This window comes from Pinus tabuliformis, chromosome 9 (genome assembly GCF_031772625.1).
Source record: "Pinus tabuliformis cultivar Carrire ecotype Pingquan chromosome 9, CPIR1, whole genome shotgun sequence".
Lineage (NCBI taxonomy): Eukaryota > Viridiplantae > Streptophyta > Pinopsida > Pinales > Pinaceae > Pinus > Pinus tabuliformis.
In genome coordinates this window covers 528,878,652-528,896,258 of record NC_142307.1, presented here as the reverse complement: position 1 = coordinate 528,896,258, position 17,607 = coordinate 528,878,652, and the positions used below count along the sequence as shown (strand labels likewise).

At 41.1% G+C, this 17,607-nt stretch overlaps 1 protein-coding gene across 2 annotated transcripts in view; it reads right to left on the bottom strand.

Annotated features, from left to right (window-relative positions):
• ATVPS33 (Sec1/munc18-like (SM) proteins superfamily) overlaps positions 1 to 17,607 on the bottom strand; it is a 457,978-nt gene that overhangs the window by 427,390 nt on the left and 12,981 nt on the right. For both annotated transcript variants that reach the window (XR_016263097.1, XM_089441389.1), the window contains exons 5-8: positions 6,960 to 7,070; positions 6,753 to 6,818; positions 6,502 to 6,609; positions 6,341 to 6,385 (exon numbers count right to left, since the gene is read on the bottom strand). Coding sequence is in view for 1 of the 2 variants with exons in the window: in XM_089441389.1 (XP_089297515.1) it covers positions 6,341 to 6,385; positions 6,502 to 6,609; positions 6,753 to 6,818; positions 6,960 to 7,070 (330 nt within the window). In the remaining variant the exon portion in view is untranslated. The remainder of the gene's footprint in view (positions 1 to 6,340; positions 6,386 to 6,501; positions 6,610 to 6,752; positions 6,819 to 6,959; positions 7,071 to 17,607) is intronic.

Sequence of the window (17,607 nt, the reverse complement as noted above, 5' to 3'; positions counted from 1 at the left end):
ATGTATGCAAGATGTTGATGTTACAACAAAGCAGATGTCATGATGAAAAGACCATCACAAAGGTAATTTTGATTTAATGTTCATTCTTGATTTTTGAACAATATCTGGATGGGCTAATGCAAGGCTACCAAAGGAAGAGTTGTAGATGTCATCTACAATTGATACTCATGTGGTAGGATGAAAGATCCTGAAGGAAACATGATGTGAAGAAGGTAGCAAGGTATGAAGGAAGGCCAGATATGGACTAATGGATCACTTTCCGATGAAAGAAAGGATGACATGACTGACATGATTCATAAATGAAAGTGATGGATGGTTGATGCCCTACAAAGAAGTCCCAAAAGATGAAGACTTCAGAATGATGAGAAAGAAGTTCATGACATCGAAAGGAGGAGCTCTTCAAGCAGTTGATTGTCCAAAGATCTCCTCCTAAAGAGCTATTGGAACTTGGAAGCAAGTCCATGATTAAGAGGGAGCTTGGTCAAGTCCCTGGATAAGCGGGAGCTTAGGTACATTCATTTTATAAGAATGGGTGCATTACTTCATTGGAATGGGCATATCCTCCCTGGTTGAGAGGGAGAGATAGACACATCATTCTTATCCTCACTTGGGAAGAAAGAATGGAGGATTGGGTAAGCATCTGGCATCTGATACTCTTTGAGGATGTGATAGGGCATCCAAGATAAGAGTAGTCGTAAAGAGGATTGATATTCTTTGAGGACTGGGAATCAAAGATAAGAATAGTCCTAGTGGAACATACTCTGAGAGAACCTGGGTGGGGTATGTTCTGAGAGAGACAATGATGAGGGTGTTTATAAATCATTTGTCTCGCCAGCATTGTGCTTTGATCTTGTGGAGAGATAGAGTTGTTAGTCAAGGCCTTGTTATGTGACAATGTTGGATGATATGATGTTATAAAAATAGGTTACCAATCCAACTCTTCTTATGAGAATTCTTCAGATTGAGAATGTCCAAGTAACTTGTATGGATTATGAATACCTCCCTAGTTAAGAGTGTTGAAATATGTAACTAGGTTCGGTCTTCATAATGACATATGTAATGTTGATTTTATGTATTCAATGAAAAGAGAAAATTAAATTTATTATTATTGTTCTTGAGGCATGTGTTTCATGCTCAAGGGAAATTTATTTTAGTTCAAGCTCCCATTAAGACCTTCTAGGATTTGTCATTGAGTCCATAAAGTCAAGAGTCATTGCCATGTATGAATAACCCTTCTTGGGCATGTTACATATTGTAATAAAAAAAATTTAAGTCAAATTCAAGCCGAATAACCCTCCAAGACCTTGTCAAGTGCTTATGATCAAGTCAGCCTACAAAGAAAATAGTCGGCCTCTATAGAAGATGAAGTTGGCCTATTTGAGGGCTCATGAAGGGCTATATAAAGGAGAACTCGACCTCTCTAAAGGATCTCACACCCAAGCATCAAAAAAAGCTTGATCAAGGAAGAATAAGGAGCCGGATACCCAGCAAAGGAAGAAGAGTGAAGCTTTTTCTTATCTGTTTTGGGCTAATTCTCCTCCACACATGCGAAGGTTAGGGCATCATTTGCAGCAATGAAAGCCGAGAATTGCAGTCATTCAAAGGGAGCCAAAGTTGGGTCAAAGAAGGTAAAATTAGCAAGTTGAATAGTCAAGGAAGGGATTCCAGGTCAAGCGAAGTCAAAAGGAGGATAATTTGTCCATATTACAGCCACACGTGTGACCTAGGGTTTCTACAGAAGAGGCTGAAATTGCGGTCTGCAACAGTAAACTGAAATTCTGATTTAGGGCTAAAATCTGAAGTTGTACAAGTTTGACCAGCGTTGACTTAGAGAAGGAGAAGTTCATCAGGAAGAAGCATTGACTTGGTCTTGGAGTGGTTATTAGGTCAAGGGTCTAGGTCTTGGAATTTGTCAATTGAAGACTCTATAAGAAGAAGAATTTGGTGGGTTTTCTTCTCAAGCTTGGAGAGGTTTTGGCCCTGGCTGATAGCCTACATCTTGTGTCCTTTGTCTCATTGTTGTTTATGTTTTGGTAATTGTTTGATGAATAGAACATAATAATAATCAAGTCAAAGAAGAATCTAATCAAGGAAAGTAAAGATCATTCACAAGCAGTTATCATAAGTAAAGAAAAATCACCTATATTGTTGCCCCTAGATTTCTCAACATGATTCAGGGGCAGGCTTTCTTGAACCAGGTAGTCTCCCTCTTCCTTTCCTCTTCTTGCCTTGTGCAGCAAATGCAAAGGGCTCTCCTTCTTCATGCTTTTGAATCCTATCTCTGGAGATCATCCTAGTTTCTTCTTGAGTGCACTTGCCAATGAGCTCATCAAATGTCAGGAACTGGTCATTATTGCTAATAATAGTAATGAAGGTTTCCCAAATAGGAGGAAGGCCTTGAAGAGTGACCAACACCAGCTCTTTGTCAAATATAGGCTTACTAGCAATCTGCAATTGATCCCTTAGTTGGGATATCCACATGACATAGGATTGCACAGATTCCCCCTTATTCATCTTCATGACCTTGAGTTGATTCTTCAAGGAGAGAATGTGATTCAAATTGTTGACCTCATAGATCCCAACCAGCTTATCATAGATATCTTTGGACTTCTTCAATTTTCCAACATAAGTAAGTAAATGATTTTCCAATGAATCAATAAGAATTTTCTTGGCTTTGAGCTCACCTTTCTTATATTTTGATTTGGTAGCAGCAAGAGCATTTTTCGATGGCTCAAGTACTTTTCCTTCCACATATTCCAAAAGATCATTGTCATCTAGTATGACTTCCAACCTGATCTTCCAAAGAGCAAAGTTAGATGAATCACCCAGCTTCTCTATGTCCTTGAAATAAGAGGTAAACATCTTAACCAAGTCAAATAGGCTCCTTTAGCTTCTTTCAAAGATGATTGTGCTTGTCTCTTGACTCTTTGGGCTTGTCTTCACCTTGGCTCTGATACCATGTTAAATTGCCATTATTTTATTCTTTGTACAACCTCTTAGCCCAATATTTTCTTCAATTAGCAATCAAACTCAATCTTTCAATGATAAATAGCAATTGTAGATAGAAGACAATCAAGAGCAATAACAAGAGACAAAATTTGGTCAAAGACCAGGGAAAATCCCCAAAGGAGAAAAACCCTTTCAAATTCTTCTTCTACTAGATTGTCATCAAATGTTTAGCAAAGAGATTACAATGTTCCAATTCATCAATCAAGAGTCAAAGTCAAATCTTTGACTAGCCAACAAAACTAACCAATCAATATCCAAAAGATGAGCCCAATAGTCAAATCTGGTAATGAGTCAAATCTGCAATTCTGGTCAAATTCAATCGCAACAGCAGCAATCCCAATTGGCCAATGGTCAATGATCAACTTGCCTCCAAAAGATCTCGGTCAACTATCCAAAAATGTGGCCTTGAACGTTGGTCAAAATGCAGTTTGTTGAAACCCTAGTTGCAAAACTGCAATCAACCAAGGTCAAAGTGCCTAGAAAAGTTCGTTGTCTTTGCTAAAGAATTCAGCCTTCAAAACAGATTCAAAATTTCAAGTCAAACCACTCAAAAACTCCAAAAAGTCAACATTGGTCAAAGACAAATTTCGGCCCACCCAAATGTCTTCTCTCTCCTACTCGCATGTGTGATAGCGACTTGCCATATTGAAAAGAAGTCAAACCTACAAAGAGAAGAAGATGTGTGATGATGATGTCCAAATGAGGTTGCCTTGACTTGTATTTATATGTGACTTTGGAGGTGGCTTTTCCTTGTCCAGGTCGACTTGTATTTTGAGTCTTTGTGGGTTTTCCATAAAAAATTAAATTTTTCCTTCACCAAATTAAATTCTTCCAAGGGCTAGGAGGGGTCTTTCTTGATGAGGAACGTTGTCCAAAGGTAGGACTTTGTCCCTAAGCTACCAAATTAACATGAAGATGAGCCCATGATTTTTTTGCTATGCATTGATGATATGTTTCTAACAAGAGCTAAGGACTTATGTGATCTATGTAAGAGGGAGTTGTTTTCGTAAAGACATGAGATTGGAGAAATCCTTATTGCAATTTGGCATAATGGACTGTGAGTCCATAGATGCTTGAGGAAAATTCAAAGAAGTTGCAAGACTTTGTTGTTGATTTCATGAATCCCTCTGATTGGCTCGTTGAATCACTTGATGCATGGAATTGTTGACTCTATTTGGACTAGATGTATTAAAAATAGAAGAGCACTTCTAAGTGTTGTGTTGGTCTGAATAACATGGATTTTCCTGCTTCATTTAGCACGATTGAAGCTAGAAATGTAGCTGATTTGGTAGCAGTTTGGCTTCGGAAGTTGTTTGCTAATCTATTTGATCTTTTGCTGAAATCGACCATGGTATACATGTTTGTCAATGAGCAAGTCACTAATATTTGCTTCTATGAGAAGCTACGGTGACGGTTGAATGAATAGTTGGTTGTTGTTGTTTGTTGGATTCGACCATGGCATGCTTTTTTGTTGTTAAGCAGGTTGTTGATGTTTAATTATGTGAGAACCTGGGATGGTTGAGAATTCCTCTTAAAGAGGGAGCATTGATTATATAACATCATCAATCTTCCTTAGGCTGCAGCTGAAAGACCCATGGATTGGTCGAGAAGATTTTCACTCCCTTGTGTCAATTGACCAGGTGACCATTGAGTTTGGTTGGGAAGATTGTCACTCCCTTAGGCCAATTGACCAGGAGGCCAATGAATCTGATCGAGAAGCTTGGTTCTAAGGCATCGAATGATCCCTTAACTCATGTTGACTGAAAGACCATTTTGGTCAGGGACAATAATTTTGTGATCTCTCCCTTAGGCAATTGCCAAGAGACCTATGGATTGGTTGGGGAGATTGATCTTGAGTTCTCTCCCTTGGGTCGTGGAACGAGAGACATTGTTTGTGGTCGGGGAGATGTACCCTATGCATATGATTGGTTTCGCCTCATTGATTGATCCCATTGGTAATTAGGGCACTGACTTGGATTCCATATGCTTGTGGCCTTTGGGATGTGTTGGATGCTATGTATCTTTCCTTATGATGGGACTGATGATCTCTCCCTTAGACTGTGATTGACAGACCTATGGATTGGTTGGGCAGATTGATCTTGATAGAGAGAAAGAGAGAAAGATTTGTACTTGTGATCTTTCCCTTAGGTTGTGGCTGAGAGACCTATGGATTGGTCGGGAGACTGATCTTGAAAGAGAATGAAAAATACCTCCCTGGCTAAGAGGGAGTGTTGGAATTTGAATAGCCATGGTCAGTATTTTCATCTTGAGAAGAAATGAAAAATTCAAATTTATATTTTGCGCTCCTATTGATCAAGTCGACCTCATAGTGTTTATGTCGGTTGGGCCCCTTGGAGGCACCCATTCGACCCCCCCCCCCCCCCTTCAAAAACTATATAAAGAAGACCTCTCCTCATTTTGTACAGCGACTTATGATGTGATTATCTCTGATCCAAGGAAGTTAGAAGCAGAATAAAGGGGCCGAAAATCAGGAGGGCTTGGCACTTGATCTTGTTCTTGGTTACTGGTTTGGATATTATCTTGATGTTGTTGTTTCTGATGTATTGATGAACTTTGAACTCTCTCTCTCATAAGGAAAGATCTATGGGTTTTGCCCTGGCCTCAGGCCTAATTTCTGTCTCGTCTCATTGTCTCATGGTTACTTTCTACTGCTCTTTCTTGCTTATTGGTTGAAATTTTCTTCTGTATAACTGCTTAATGATATTGGATGAATGCTAAGTGGAATTAAATATTAACTGATCATTGGCAGTAGTTATCTGTTGAAGAAAATTATTCTAGCTTGTTTGCCCTAGAAATTTCAAGAAGGAGAAGCCTAGTGCTTTCTCACTGACAAATTGTTGGATGCAGTAGCAGTGCATTGAATTGTAATCGATCCATTTGCTCAAAGAACAATCAATAAAAGACCACAGCAAAGAAAGCAGGCTTTCCCGTTTGGGTTTCCTGCTGCTGTTTAAACTTTATATATCGATAAACTCGTTTCTAAGTGTGAAATGTTAGAAAGTAAATCCATTTCAGTTTCCATGCTCAAGGCATTGGATTTCTTACTGTTGCTGAAAGTAGATTTGCTATTGAATTTGCCTACTGCATTTTATCTGTATTTCTTGGAACATTAATATTACTCTATCTACAAAAAGCTCTCAAAAATGGTAATGATGGTTTTATTTATCATTATTCCAAGTTGACCCTAAACAATCATTACATATCAATAATAATAATCATTCAGTATGCAGAATCTACACCCAGAAGGATGTAAGCATCTTCACCTGACAGTGAAAGAAATGACATTCAGATAAAAGATTCAAAGCCTTACCTGTCGATCAAGTAAAATCAGTGTATCGATCTCTGGCATCCCTGTCTGAGCATGACAAACAGGCAAAAACCAACAATTAAAAGATCGTCATAAATAATTAAATATCTTGTATATGAACACATTGCTCTGAAAGACTACTGCAATTCATGGTATTTACTCACATTGGCTGAGACAATAGGCTGTTCCTGCTGCATACGACTCAGAATATCTGCAACATTTGTAGCCGCCTTGCCTTTTGCTCTCACATTTGGTATGACACCAAAGGTAGACTGTGAAAGAGACAGTGTTAAAGAAACATTTAATACATCTATGGCATATCACTGAGAGAGGAAAATCCAAGGTATACATTTGCATTTTTTTGTGAGCAAGATTCGATAGCAACACTAGAGCAACACTAGATTGCCATACAAACCTGAAGTTTGTGAATAGCTTTTGAGACATGCCAAAGGGAACTTGTGTCGCCATCAACTTGACATTCCTGTAACCAAGAACAGGACTACAATATGTGAGTATGTTTTTAACTCTAAAGACGACAATTCCAGAACTTGCTAACCAGGAAAAAGGAAAAATAATAAGACATACTACCAATAGGAAGAAAGATAGCATCTGTCAAACTTACTTTGTATGCCAACTCCAGTTCAAATGACAGGACATCTTCATCAACCGGTACTATGTATAAAGGATACTCTCCAATAGTCACCATTTCATGAACCTTTTCCACCTCTAAAACCTGTGAACAGCATCCAGTCACATCTAATGCCATTTGGAATGCCTTATTTACACATGAAGAAAATTCTAATATGCATAAAGATGAAATAAGATAATTTTATTTATGTCCAACAAATGAGCACAGAAGTAGCTCACCGGGACTAAAACAGTACATCCATTATAAATACAATGTTGAAGTCAAAAAGCAACTACTAGCCCAACACTGAGCAGACAAGACAAAAGACTAAATGCCTAGCTAAAAAACTAAGAAAACCACACATTTGACCAAAAGAAGATGCAAGTGTAAGAGAGTCCCAGTGCAAGAAAGAAGGGGATAGTGCAATATGCATAGGCTCTTGATGAATCAATGAACCAAGAAATATAGTTGTTCTGCTGCAATTGACAGATTTTCCTCTCCTCTCTACTAGAGTCAACAGTAAAATAGTTTTCCTAGAAGAATTAGTATCTTCTTTTTGTATGCCGGGTGAACATTGCAAGTTATATCACATGGTAAAAACTGTGAATGGTGTGCAAAACAAAGACACCCGTGGCCATAAAAAAGCTCTCAAGCATAATAAATTGATCAGATCAATAAATCAAAAAGGTCTAATAAAAGTGTGATCAGAAAATGCACTCTGAGAAAGGCTCGGAAAAAAACAACAAACAAACTATTAGCTACTTACTCTCTTCAAGCATTATTTTAGAAATATACCATTCTTAAAATTTGGCTCTTCCCGTTGTTATGGACTTGAACCTTATTTCATAAACAGTTCATGACTCAGCCTCATCATAAATGTCGTTTATCAGCAAAACTGATCAAATGTAAATCAACTTACCAAGATTTTATGCTCACCCGGTCCTCATCATGGGGACTTGACAAGGATTATAGATCTTAATAAGCTAGTAAGGGTGGACAAGCTTAATAAAAATTCATAAAAATATCACATTCTGATCCGTTGTATGAATATTTTTATTCAGACATTATATTTCAAGTCCAGTGCATTTGTATGTTTCAAAAGAATGTTGCTTGCAAGCATAATAACATGCATTTTGTGATATATTGAGAGAAAGATTCCCCACTTTGCTTAGCAGCTATTCCTGTGCAGTCCTCTATGAGTCATTGCTCAGCAGCTATTTCTGTGCAGTACCCTATGAATCTATCATCAAGCAATCAAGTTTATGAGAGGTCCCAAAGATGGATTAGCAGGGTTGATGCAGAGAACCAAAATTGGTGCATTCCCATTCACTTTTATTGACTCAGAAAGAGCTAGCCAATCATGAGCCTATCTTCCAACTTGAGACATTCTGTCAAACACTAAAAACATCACATCCAAGTCAAAGGAAGGAATGACAATATATTTGCTAACAAAAAATTTGGCTAGTCCACCATGTAGTGAGAATGGGTAGCAATATGTGTATACGGCAAGTGCATATGTTGGTGAGAACCTGGGAGCTCTCGCATTGGGGAATGGAGACCAAGGGTTTCAGGCCTCGGCCCTAGGTCTCATGACCCTGGCACATAATTGAATACGGTGACAGTTCAATGTCAGTTCTCAGTACTCGGCACCCAAAATGTCATACTTTTCTCTGGCCCCGAGGTATCGGTGGCGAGGTTGGTACTCGGGCCATTAGTTTTACAACCATAGGATGGGGTTAATCCCTTTTAACCGACATTGTTTACTGCAAAGGGTTTTGACGATTAGGGTTTTGAGACGGTTGCGGTTTTCTCGCTGTGCCGGTTTAAGTTTGTTTGGGCGCGGTAGAGATGGGGTTTGATAGCGAATTTCTTGAGCTCGAGCCTGCGCCAGAGGACCTTTTGACGTGCTGGGGACACGAGGTCTCTTCCAAGAATCTTGACTTGTTTTTCCCAAAGAATGTAAACATCCAGGGTCCCAGTAAAGAGGCGATTGCGGGAGGCTCACAGTATGGGGTAAGTCGACGAGATGAGAACCTCCCGAGTGTCTGGAATGGTGTTTGGCGGGCGGGCACTACTCCTGTGGAGAACCAAGAGCAGCTGCGGGCAGTCGAAGATCGGGCGGAATTTTTGAAGCATTTCTCTCGTATTATCTCGTCGAACGAGGATCAAGTGGCTCTTGTTGGTGGAGTCTCGCAAGGTCAAGCTAGCCCCTGGCAAGGTTTTCCTCTGCTTTTCGCACCCCAGGGTCAAGAAGCCTCACACGGTGGCGGAGGACCTTCTTTAAGCTCCATTCCGGCTGCTGCTTGCATAAATCGACTGCCCTGGGCCACATCTTGTGGGGGGGTTGACAGAAACCCTAGGACCTCGACCTCTAATTTGATCCCTCAGGTTGTTGCTTACTCAAAGGAGGTTGGGACCGTTGAAGGAAACCAGCAGAGGAGGTCGGACGAAGCAGAAGTCCCTTCTGTGCCTGAAGGAGGGGGTCAAGGGCCGCCTGTTTCGGTTGCGCCGGATGCTCCTATTCCAAATGCTGCGGGAGCGGAAGGGGACTTCAAGGAAGTCGTGGGGGCAAAGAGAAAGAAATCGAAGTCCATCAAGAAGAAAGAGCTTCGTCCGTGCTGTCTGTTGGGGGTAGATATCAGCATAGAACAAACAATGGACGCAACTGAGACTATTCTGGTTGGCCGTGTAAGAGGAAGGAAGTACTCGGCCGAATACATAGCGGACTGGGTCCAATCCGAGTGGAAAGAAGCCCCGGGCAAGCCATCAGAGATTCTTGTTTTGGAAAGGGGTTGGTTTAGTATTCATTTTGACAGCAAATCACATGCGGACTGGGTCTTTGAACGGAACTGGTGTTTTGGAAAGCGTCCCATTCTTTTTCGCAGATGGACTCCATTATTTGATGCGCAGAAGGAGAAATTGGCGGAGTCCCCTGTCTGGGTAAAGCTCCCTAGACTTCCCTTACAATTCTGGACGGAATCCGTTTTTGTCTCTATTGGTAATACCCTAGGTAAATTTCTAGATTATGATAACTCTTACATCATAACCAAGGACAGGAGTATGGCTCAAGTGCTTGTAAGCCTAAATCCGAGGGAGGGATTGGCGGATGCGATGACGTTAAAATACAGGGACCTTGAATTCCTTCAAACTCTGGACTATGAAAACCTCCCTTTCCGTTGTCTTCGGTGTCATAAGTATGGTCATCTTGCGAAGGAATGTCCATTGGGACATCGTCGTCGTCGCCGTCAGATGAGACCCTTTCGACCTCAGGGGGCTCCTGCACAGGAAGCAGGGGGGCTCAGCAGAAGGTTTCAGTGCAATCTGTAGACCAGGCGAGGGCTTCAGAAATAATCGATCTAATGGAGCAGGAACACCTCTTGGATGGTAAAAATGCAGCTGCCGCTCAGATTAATCCGCCGGCCACCCTGGCTCCCTTACCTGATGAGCTTGTTGGGGCGTCCATGGCGGGTACGTCTTCTTTTCCTCCTTTTTGCGAATGTTCTTCTGCAATCTCTTTACAGTCTCTCTCAGAAAGGCCTGGTCCCTCCAGGCAGATTTTAAATGATTTCTCTGCGCTGAATTTATCTAAAGCCTCCTCTGATAGTATTATTATCTCGGTCTCCCTTCCTTCTGATGATGCCTTACATCCCTCTGAGATTGCTATTACTTCTGCTGAATCCTGTGTTCATATCTTGGATAACCCACCTTATAATCTTCGCCCTTTGGCCAATAGAAAGGGTAAGGGACAGGCTGTAGGAGGAATTGCCTTGGACCCAGTGGTTATTGGGCCAAGGAAGTTAAGGGGAAGAAAATCTTTACTCTCAAAAGCCCAGTTCAAAGCTGTCATTGATATCACTGACGGGAAGCAGAAAACTCTTCCTGGGGTGCTTAGAGCGGAGCCACCACCCCCCCCTGTTCCTTGATGATTCTACTTTCCTTCAACTGCAGAGGCTTAGCTAGCCAGCCGAAAAAGCTAGCCTTCAAAAACCTTGTGCACTCCTATAACCCTGATGTTATTCTCCTCCAAGAAACATTGGGGAAAAGTGACGATGTTATCTGTACTCTTCAAAAGTTTTTGCCTGGGTGGGCATTCTCAGCTCTCGACGCTGAAGGCAGGTCGGGGGGTGTAGTTACAGGTTACAATATGAGGAAGCTCAAGGAAGTTTCATCTTGGGGTTCTGAAAACTGTTTGGCAATGGAACTCTATTCTGGAGAGTTGTGTATATCCTTCCTTATCCTGAATATCTATGGGCCCTGTCTGGAGAGGGAACGCTTCTGGAACTCTTTCTTCAGCCTCTCTTGCCTCTCCCATCCTTACCTCATCATTGGAGGTGACCTGAACTTCTCTTTGGGGGATTCGGAATCTTGGGGTGCTAATGCCCACTCGGACCCCCTCTCTGTTTTTTTCATGAATAAAATTGCTTCCTACCACCTGGTCGATGCTCCTTTGATCAAATTGCGCCCTACCTGGAGAAACAGACGCCTCGGTGTCGATTGGGTGGGCAAAAGACTAGACCGCTTCCTTCTCTGTGAGCCTCTGGTGGATTTTCTATCAGTTTTCAGACACTGGGTCGGGGAAGGGGGTCACTCTGATCATTTCCCGGTCCTCCTGGAATTGAAAGGAGATGCAAAAAAACCAGGAACCCCTTTTAAATTCAACTCATCCTGGCTGAAGGATGAATCCTTTGAAGCTCTTTTCCATGATACATGGAGAAAGGACAATCATAATGAAGAAGGAAGCAGAAGCATCCACTTGTCGAACAATCTTAAGAGAATGAAGCAAGCGACAAAAGAATGGGCGCGTCAGAAGAAACTGAAGGAAGAAGAGCAGCTCAAAAGTATAAACTTCGAATTAGATCTGTTGGAAAACTCGGATGGATCTGGTTATGAGTCCTTGGATTCAAGAAACAGAATTAAAGAGTTGGAAGCATCTCGGCAAAAACTTCTCCAGTTAAGGGAAGAAAGCTGGAGATTGAAAAGCAGAGCCATTTGGCTGCAAGCGGGAGACGAAAACTCTAAGTTTTTCCAGAATTATGCAAAGGGCAAAAAGATTGCTAATACAATTTGGGAATTGAAAAAAGAGGACGGGGAAATGGCAAAATCCTTTGAAGAACTGGCTTCTCTAGGTGTAAACCACTTTAAGAATCTTTTCAAAGCCCCGGAGGAAGTATCCATAGCGGAGGTCATCAGAGTTGCTCAATTCTTTCCAAGATATGTTGAGGAAGAAGACAATGACTCTATTATGGAAGTTGTCTCTAAACAGGAAGTGGAGGACATTCTCAAGGATATGCAGAAGGACAAGAGTCCTGGGCCAGATGGGTGGACAGTGGAATTTTTCCTTCATTTCTTTGAATTCCTGGGGGATGATCTGGCTGCAGTTGTGGATGAATCGAGATCCTCTGGATCTATCTATCAACCCTTCAACTCAACCTTTCTGGCTCTAATCCCCAAATCTGATCAGCCAACCTCTTTCGATGACTTTCGGCCTATTTCCCTATGCACCTGTGTCTATAAAATTATTGCTAAAATCATTGCTTCCAGGATGAAACCCTTCTTATCTAGGCACATCTCTCCAGAGCAGTTTGGTTTCCTAGATGGAAGACATGAAATTGCTCAAGAAACCCTGCATAGTTTAAAGAGGAATGGAAAGAAAGGGGCAATTGTTAAAATTGATTTATCAAAGGCCTACGACAGAATAAGTTGGATGTACTTGCGCCTTCTGTTGACTCACCTTGGTTTCAGATTCGATTTTGTAAGGTGGATTATGAGCTGCATTACTTCATCCTCTATCTCCTTATTAATCAACGGAGCAGCTTCAAATTTTTTCAATCCGGAGAGAGGGCTGCGACAAGGATGCCCTTTGTCCCCCCTTCTTTTCTTGTTGGCCGCAGAGGGGATGAGTCTGATGATTAGTAGGGCAAAAAGACAAGGAGAGCTCCAAGGAATTGAAGTGGTTGTTAATTTGTGGGTAACCCATCTGCTCTTTGTAGATGACATCATTCTATTCAGCAATGGAAGTGTGGACGACTGTAGAGCTCTAAAGAGCATCCTGGACCTTTTTCTTAAAGCTACAGGTCTTAAAATCAATGAGCAAAAATCGACCCTTACAATATCGAGTATGTCTTTGGAGGAAAGTGGCAGAGTAGGGGCTCTTCTTCCATTTGAAATCAAATCTCTGCAGGAAAGCTTTAAATACTTGGGCTTCCTGTTGAAACCTGATACTTACCGGGTACAGGATTGGAAATGGCTCCTGATAAAAATAGAAAAGAAACTAAATTTGTGGAGTCATAAATGGTTGTCTCGAGCAGGGAGGCTGGTCCTAATAAAGACAGTTCTGATGGCAATTCCTGTTTACTAGGCCAGTCTCATGTGGATACCTAAAGGTATACTAGCTTCCATAGACAAACTGTGTAGCAGATTCTTATGGGCCGGATCTAAAGTAGAACATGTGACTCCCTGGGTTGCATGGGATAAGATTTCGAGACCGAAAGAATGGGGAGGATGGGGAATTAAGCATTTGTCTTTTTTTTCAAAATCCTTAGCAGCCAAGCTGGCATGGAGACTTATATCGACCGATTCTCTTTGGTCCACTGTTACAAAAAGAAAGTACATAGCTCCGGCCACTGCAATGGAATGGGTCCGCAATCCTGTAAAGTCCTCCAAAAATGCCTCGGTGGTCTGGAAGGCAGTAGTTGCTTTGGCTCACACTATTGAACAAGGACTTGCATGGAAAGTGGGGGATGGTACTCGGGTGAGGGTTGGATGTGATCCCTGGGCTGGGTGCTCGGAAAGATATGCCTTATCTCATGATCTGAAATTATTTTTAACTGAACGGGGATATCTTTTTCTGAATCAGGTGGCCAATCCTAGGACTACTACCATTTGGAGACAAGGGTGGTTGACAGAAGCTGACCTTCATTTGGATGAGAGATGGGAGGAATGGAGCCTTTTTGTCTTAGACCTCCAAAACTCCTCTGTCCGGATTTCAGAAGCAAGGGATGAGCTAGTTTGGGTCCATGCACAGACAGGAAGCTACTCACCTAAGACGGGCTACAAATGGTTGATGTCCCAACAAGGTTGGGAAGACCCTGCATGGTGGTCAAAACTTCTCTGGAAGTTGAAATGCCCTGCAAAAACCAGACTTTTCTTCTGGTGCATCCTTCAGAAAAAAGTGCCAACATGGGATTTCTTGCAGAAAAGGGGGAAAATAGGCCCGAGATGGTGCTCTCTTTGCAAAGCAAATGAGGAATCAACAACGCATTTATTTCTCACATGCCCTTTCAATGTCAGCCTTTGGGCTGAATCCTTGAGACTCATGAATTCTCCCCTCAGGTGGGAAGGAGACAGTATCCAGCAAGCATGGTTCCGGTGGTGGCAGGAGGCCTCTGATGACAAAGTCTGCTCCATCCCTCTCCTGATAGCCTGGGGCACTTGGCTAGCAAGGAACCAAGTAATTTTCAAAGATCTTCCCTTCCCTATTGGAAAACTGGCTGTGGAAGGGGCAGCAATATACGACAGCATCCCATCCTCATCTGGACATTCCATCCACCGCTCTATTCAGACTGAATTTATTAGGGAATTTGTTCCATGGGCCTACTTTGATGGGGCTGCAGACTTAAATGGACGGTGCGGAGCAGGTTTGGTCATTCATATTACTCCTGAAAAATCTTTTCGTGCCTCAATTGGCCTTGGGCAGGGGACTAATAATTTTGCTGAGCTCAAGGCTTTACATCACCTTCTTTGTTGGCTTTCCTTGAAACAGTTGAGACAGGTTCAGATTTTTGGTGACTCAAAGAATGTTGTGAATTGGTTCAACAGGACTCAACATTGCAGAAATTATATTTTGCTTCCTTTGCTTAATGAGATTTTGCATATCAAAAGCTTTTTTAATGAAATCATTGTTTGCCACATCTACAGGGAAAGAAACCAGGAGGCAGATAACTTATCTAAAACAGGTGTACAACAAGATTTGGGGACCTGGTCAGTAACAGAGATGGACAAGGGGGTGATCAATCCTATTGACCAGCCAGTCTTCGGATGACATTGTTCTGCTTTGATGTTCTACTTAATATCATGCTGCTGCTGTTATTTTAGTTTTATTTCGAACTACATATAATCTGTTATGTCTCTCTACCAAAACTATGGACTATCTCATTTATGTTTACTTTTCTGAGGGCTGTTTTCCTCATATGAGGAGGCCTGTTGACACAGTTTTCACAAAAAACTTTTTCTGTGTTGTTTTTTCAAGTAACTTTGAGACCGGAATAGTGCCTACTGCCGGTCTCTACAGGAATATACATTTTGATATGTCTGTTGTTTCTTCAGATGATGAAGGCATGCTTCTGTCTTTTTCTCTTATCTCTGTTTCGGTGATATGCCGGGAGATTTGAAAGACTGGAAGTGCCCTCTTTTTGAGAAGAAGTTTTTCTGCTTTGGCAGCCTTAGGGATGCTTATGGGTACCCAAGGAAGCCGTGACTGCTTTTCTCCCTCACCTGAAGGAGATCGGGAGTTGATTTGTAATGCAATGCATATGCTATGAGACTCTCTAATATATATAGAAAGTCTGATTTTTTTCCGTGGAAAAAAAAAAATTGGCTAGTCATTCTCAGAATAAAAAACCTGTCATCACTTATGTAGAACAAAAATAGAAAAGACAAACTTCAGTTCAATCAATCAAGCAAATAAAGAATTACTGTATATAAAGAAAAAGCCAAATATAAGCAATAGCATTCATTAGAAAGAAAAACTAAGTTTATTTCAAATTTGTATGAAAAAATACATATTAGAAGCAATTAAATCAACATAATAAAATGCCTAGGTATGGTTACAGCAAAATCTCAAACTTCTCGAAAGAACATCCTAAAACTCAAGTGTGAGCTTCTGTATAATTAAGAGGGGGACAATTGTCACCTCACCAACACTCTTCTCACTGCTAGCCTGTTACCCACCGAATTGGGTAACCCCATGACAGGAAATTTTTCTCCTACATTTGACAGCCAGCCAGTCAGCCACAGCCACCATTGGATGATGATATGACATGTGACTCCGCCACTTGCATCAGCCATGTACCTCTCACCCATCCATTATCAACAATTGGACGAAGGTGTGCTGCCACTCAAAAGGTACTTTGATCATTTTGCAATCAAGTGCTTATACGGAACGAACACAGTTCATTCTTCAAGTTAAACACTCCAGAAGGCTTGGAATATGCAGATATCCATTGAGGATACAAGAATATATATATTAAAAATGTATGAATAAGAATGATGATACAATTGGGAGTGAGGGTCCCATATATATAGCTAGGTAAGTACCCTTTCACGAACAGTTATGTCTGTAGAGACATGCCTCTTTGTTTAACTAATTATTATTTAATTACATATTATTATGATTATTATTTATTATCTATATTTATTACTTTTACATAAATTATGTTCATAACATTGTCTTCCCCTTCAAAAAGCTTTGTCCTCAAAGCTTGCTGATGAAAAGGCTTGACCTCTTTTTATGTTTCGAATGTCTTCTTGCCTCAGAACTGTCATCTTCATTGATACAAGTTGATATGATCTTTGGAATAATACATAAAATTGTCGCACGGAGGAAGGATCTGACCATCCTAAATTAATCTTTTGCAAAATATTTTGATTACTGGAAACTTGTGATGAACTGTTATCACTGGATTAAGTTGTGCGCACTTCAATATTCTTCGGAACATAAGTTCCTTGTCTCTGTTCCGAATGGTACAAACACGTAGCTTGATTGAATTGTCTACTCGTGATTCAAATGTCAATAGGGAACTTTTTTGGTGTGACTTTCCCTTATTAGGTGTGTGGCAAATTTTTTATTTTCATCTGGTAAGGATGTTGTTGAGTTGGTTACAGAGCCTTCACTTGGGATGTTCATCGTCTGAACCAATGTTTTCAAAACCGTTTTTAAAAACCGATTACCGGTCTAACCGGCCAGTTAGCAAGGCCGCCGGTCTAAACCGGCCAAAAAACCCGGTTGGAAAGGCCATTTCACCATTTTTTGCCCTAACCGGTGAAAACCGGCCGGTTTAGGACGGAACAGGCCGGTTTTAGGCATGCCCACCAAAAAGTTAAAAAAGCATATTTTTTACTGTGTTTTAGGGGTTTTGGGGGGAAACTAAGGGTGTTTCAACCCTAACAATGTTCATCCTTTTACTTAAATTTTTAACATTACCATGAAATGACTCAGGATGTTTGAGAGTGGTTTCGACCTCATTGGATTTCATATGGAGAAACTAGAATTTTAGATTTCACTCAGAATTCAGCATACTTAATGGTTTTCAGGATTTCATGGTTTGGGGGTAAACAATAAATGCAATCGGAGCTCCAAATGATGAGCAAAAATCTTGATCTAGATCCCATTGTGTTGGACGATATTGATCCAACATCAAAGTGGGTGGAGGAGACTAAAGAACCTGTGCTTGAGGCTGATTTTGATATCGACATGGCTTTAGCAGGGGATGAAGCAGATTATGTGGTGGCATCAGAACCAGGATCAGTAGCGGCATCAAGGAAAGGCAAAGAACCAATGGAAGGCACTAGTCATGCAGGTCGACAAACTCGTGCTTCCATTAGGTCCACTTCTATTGTCATTGGTGGCATTGATACTGAGGTT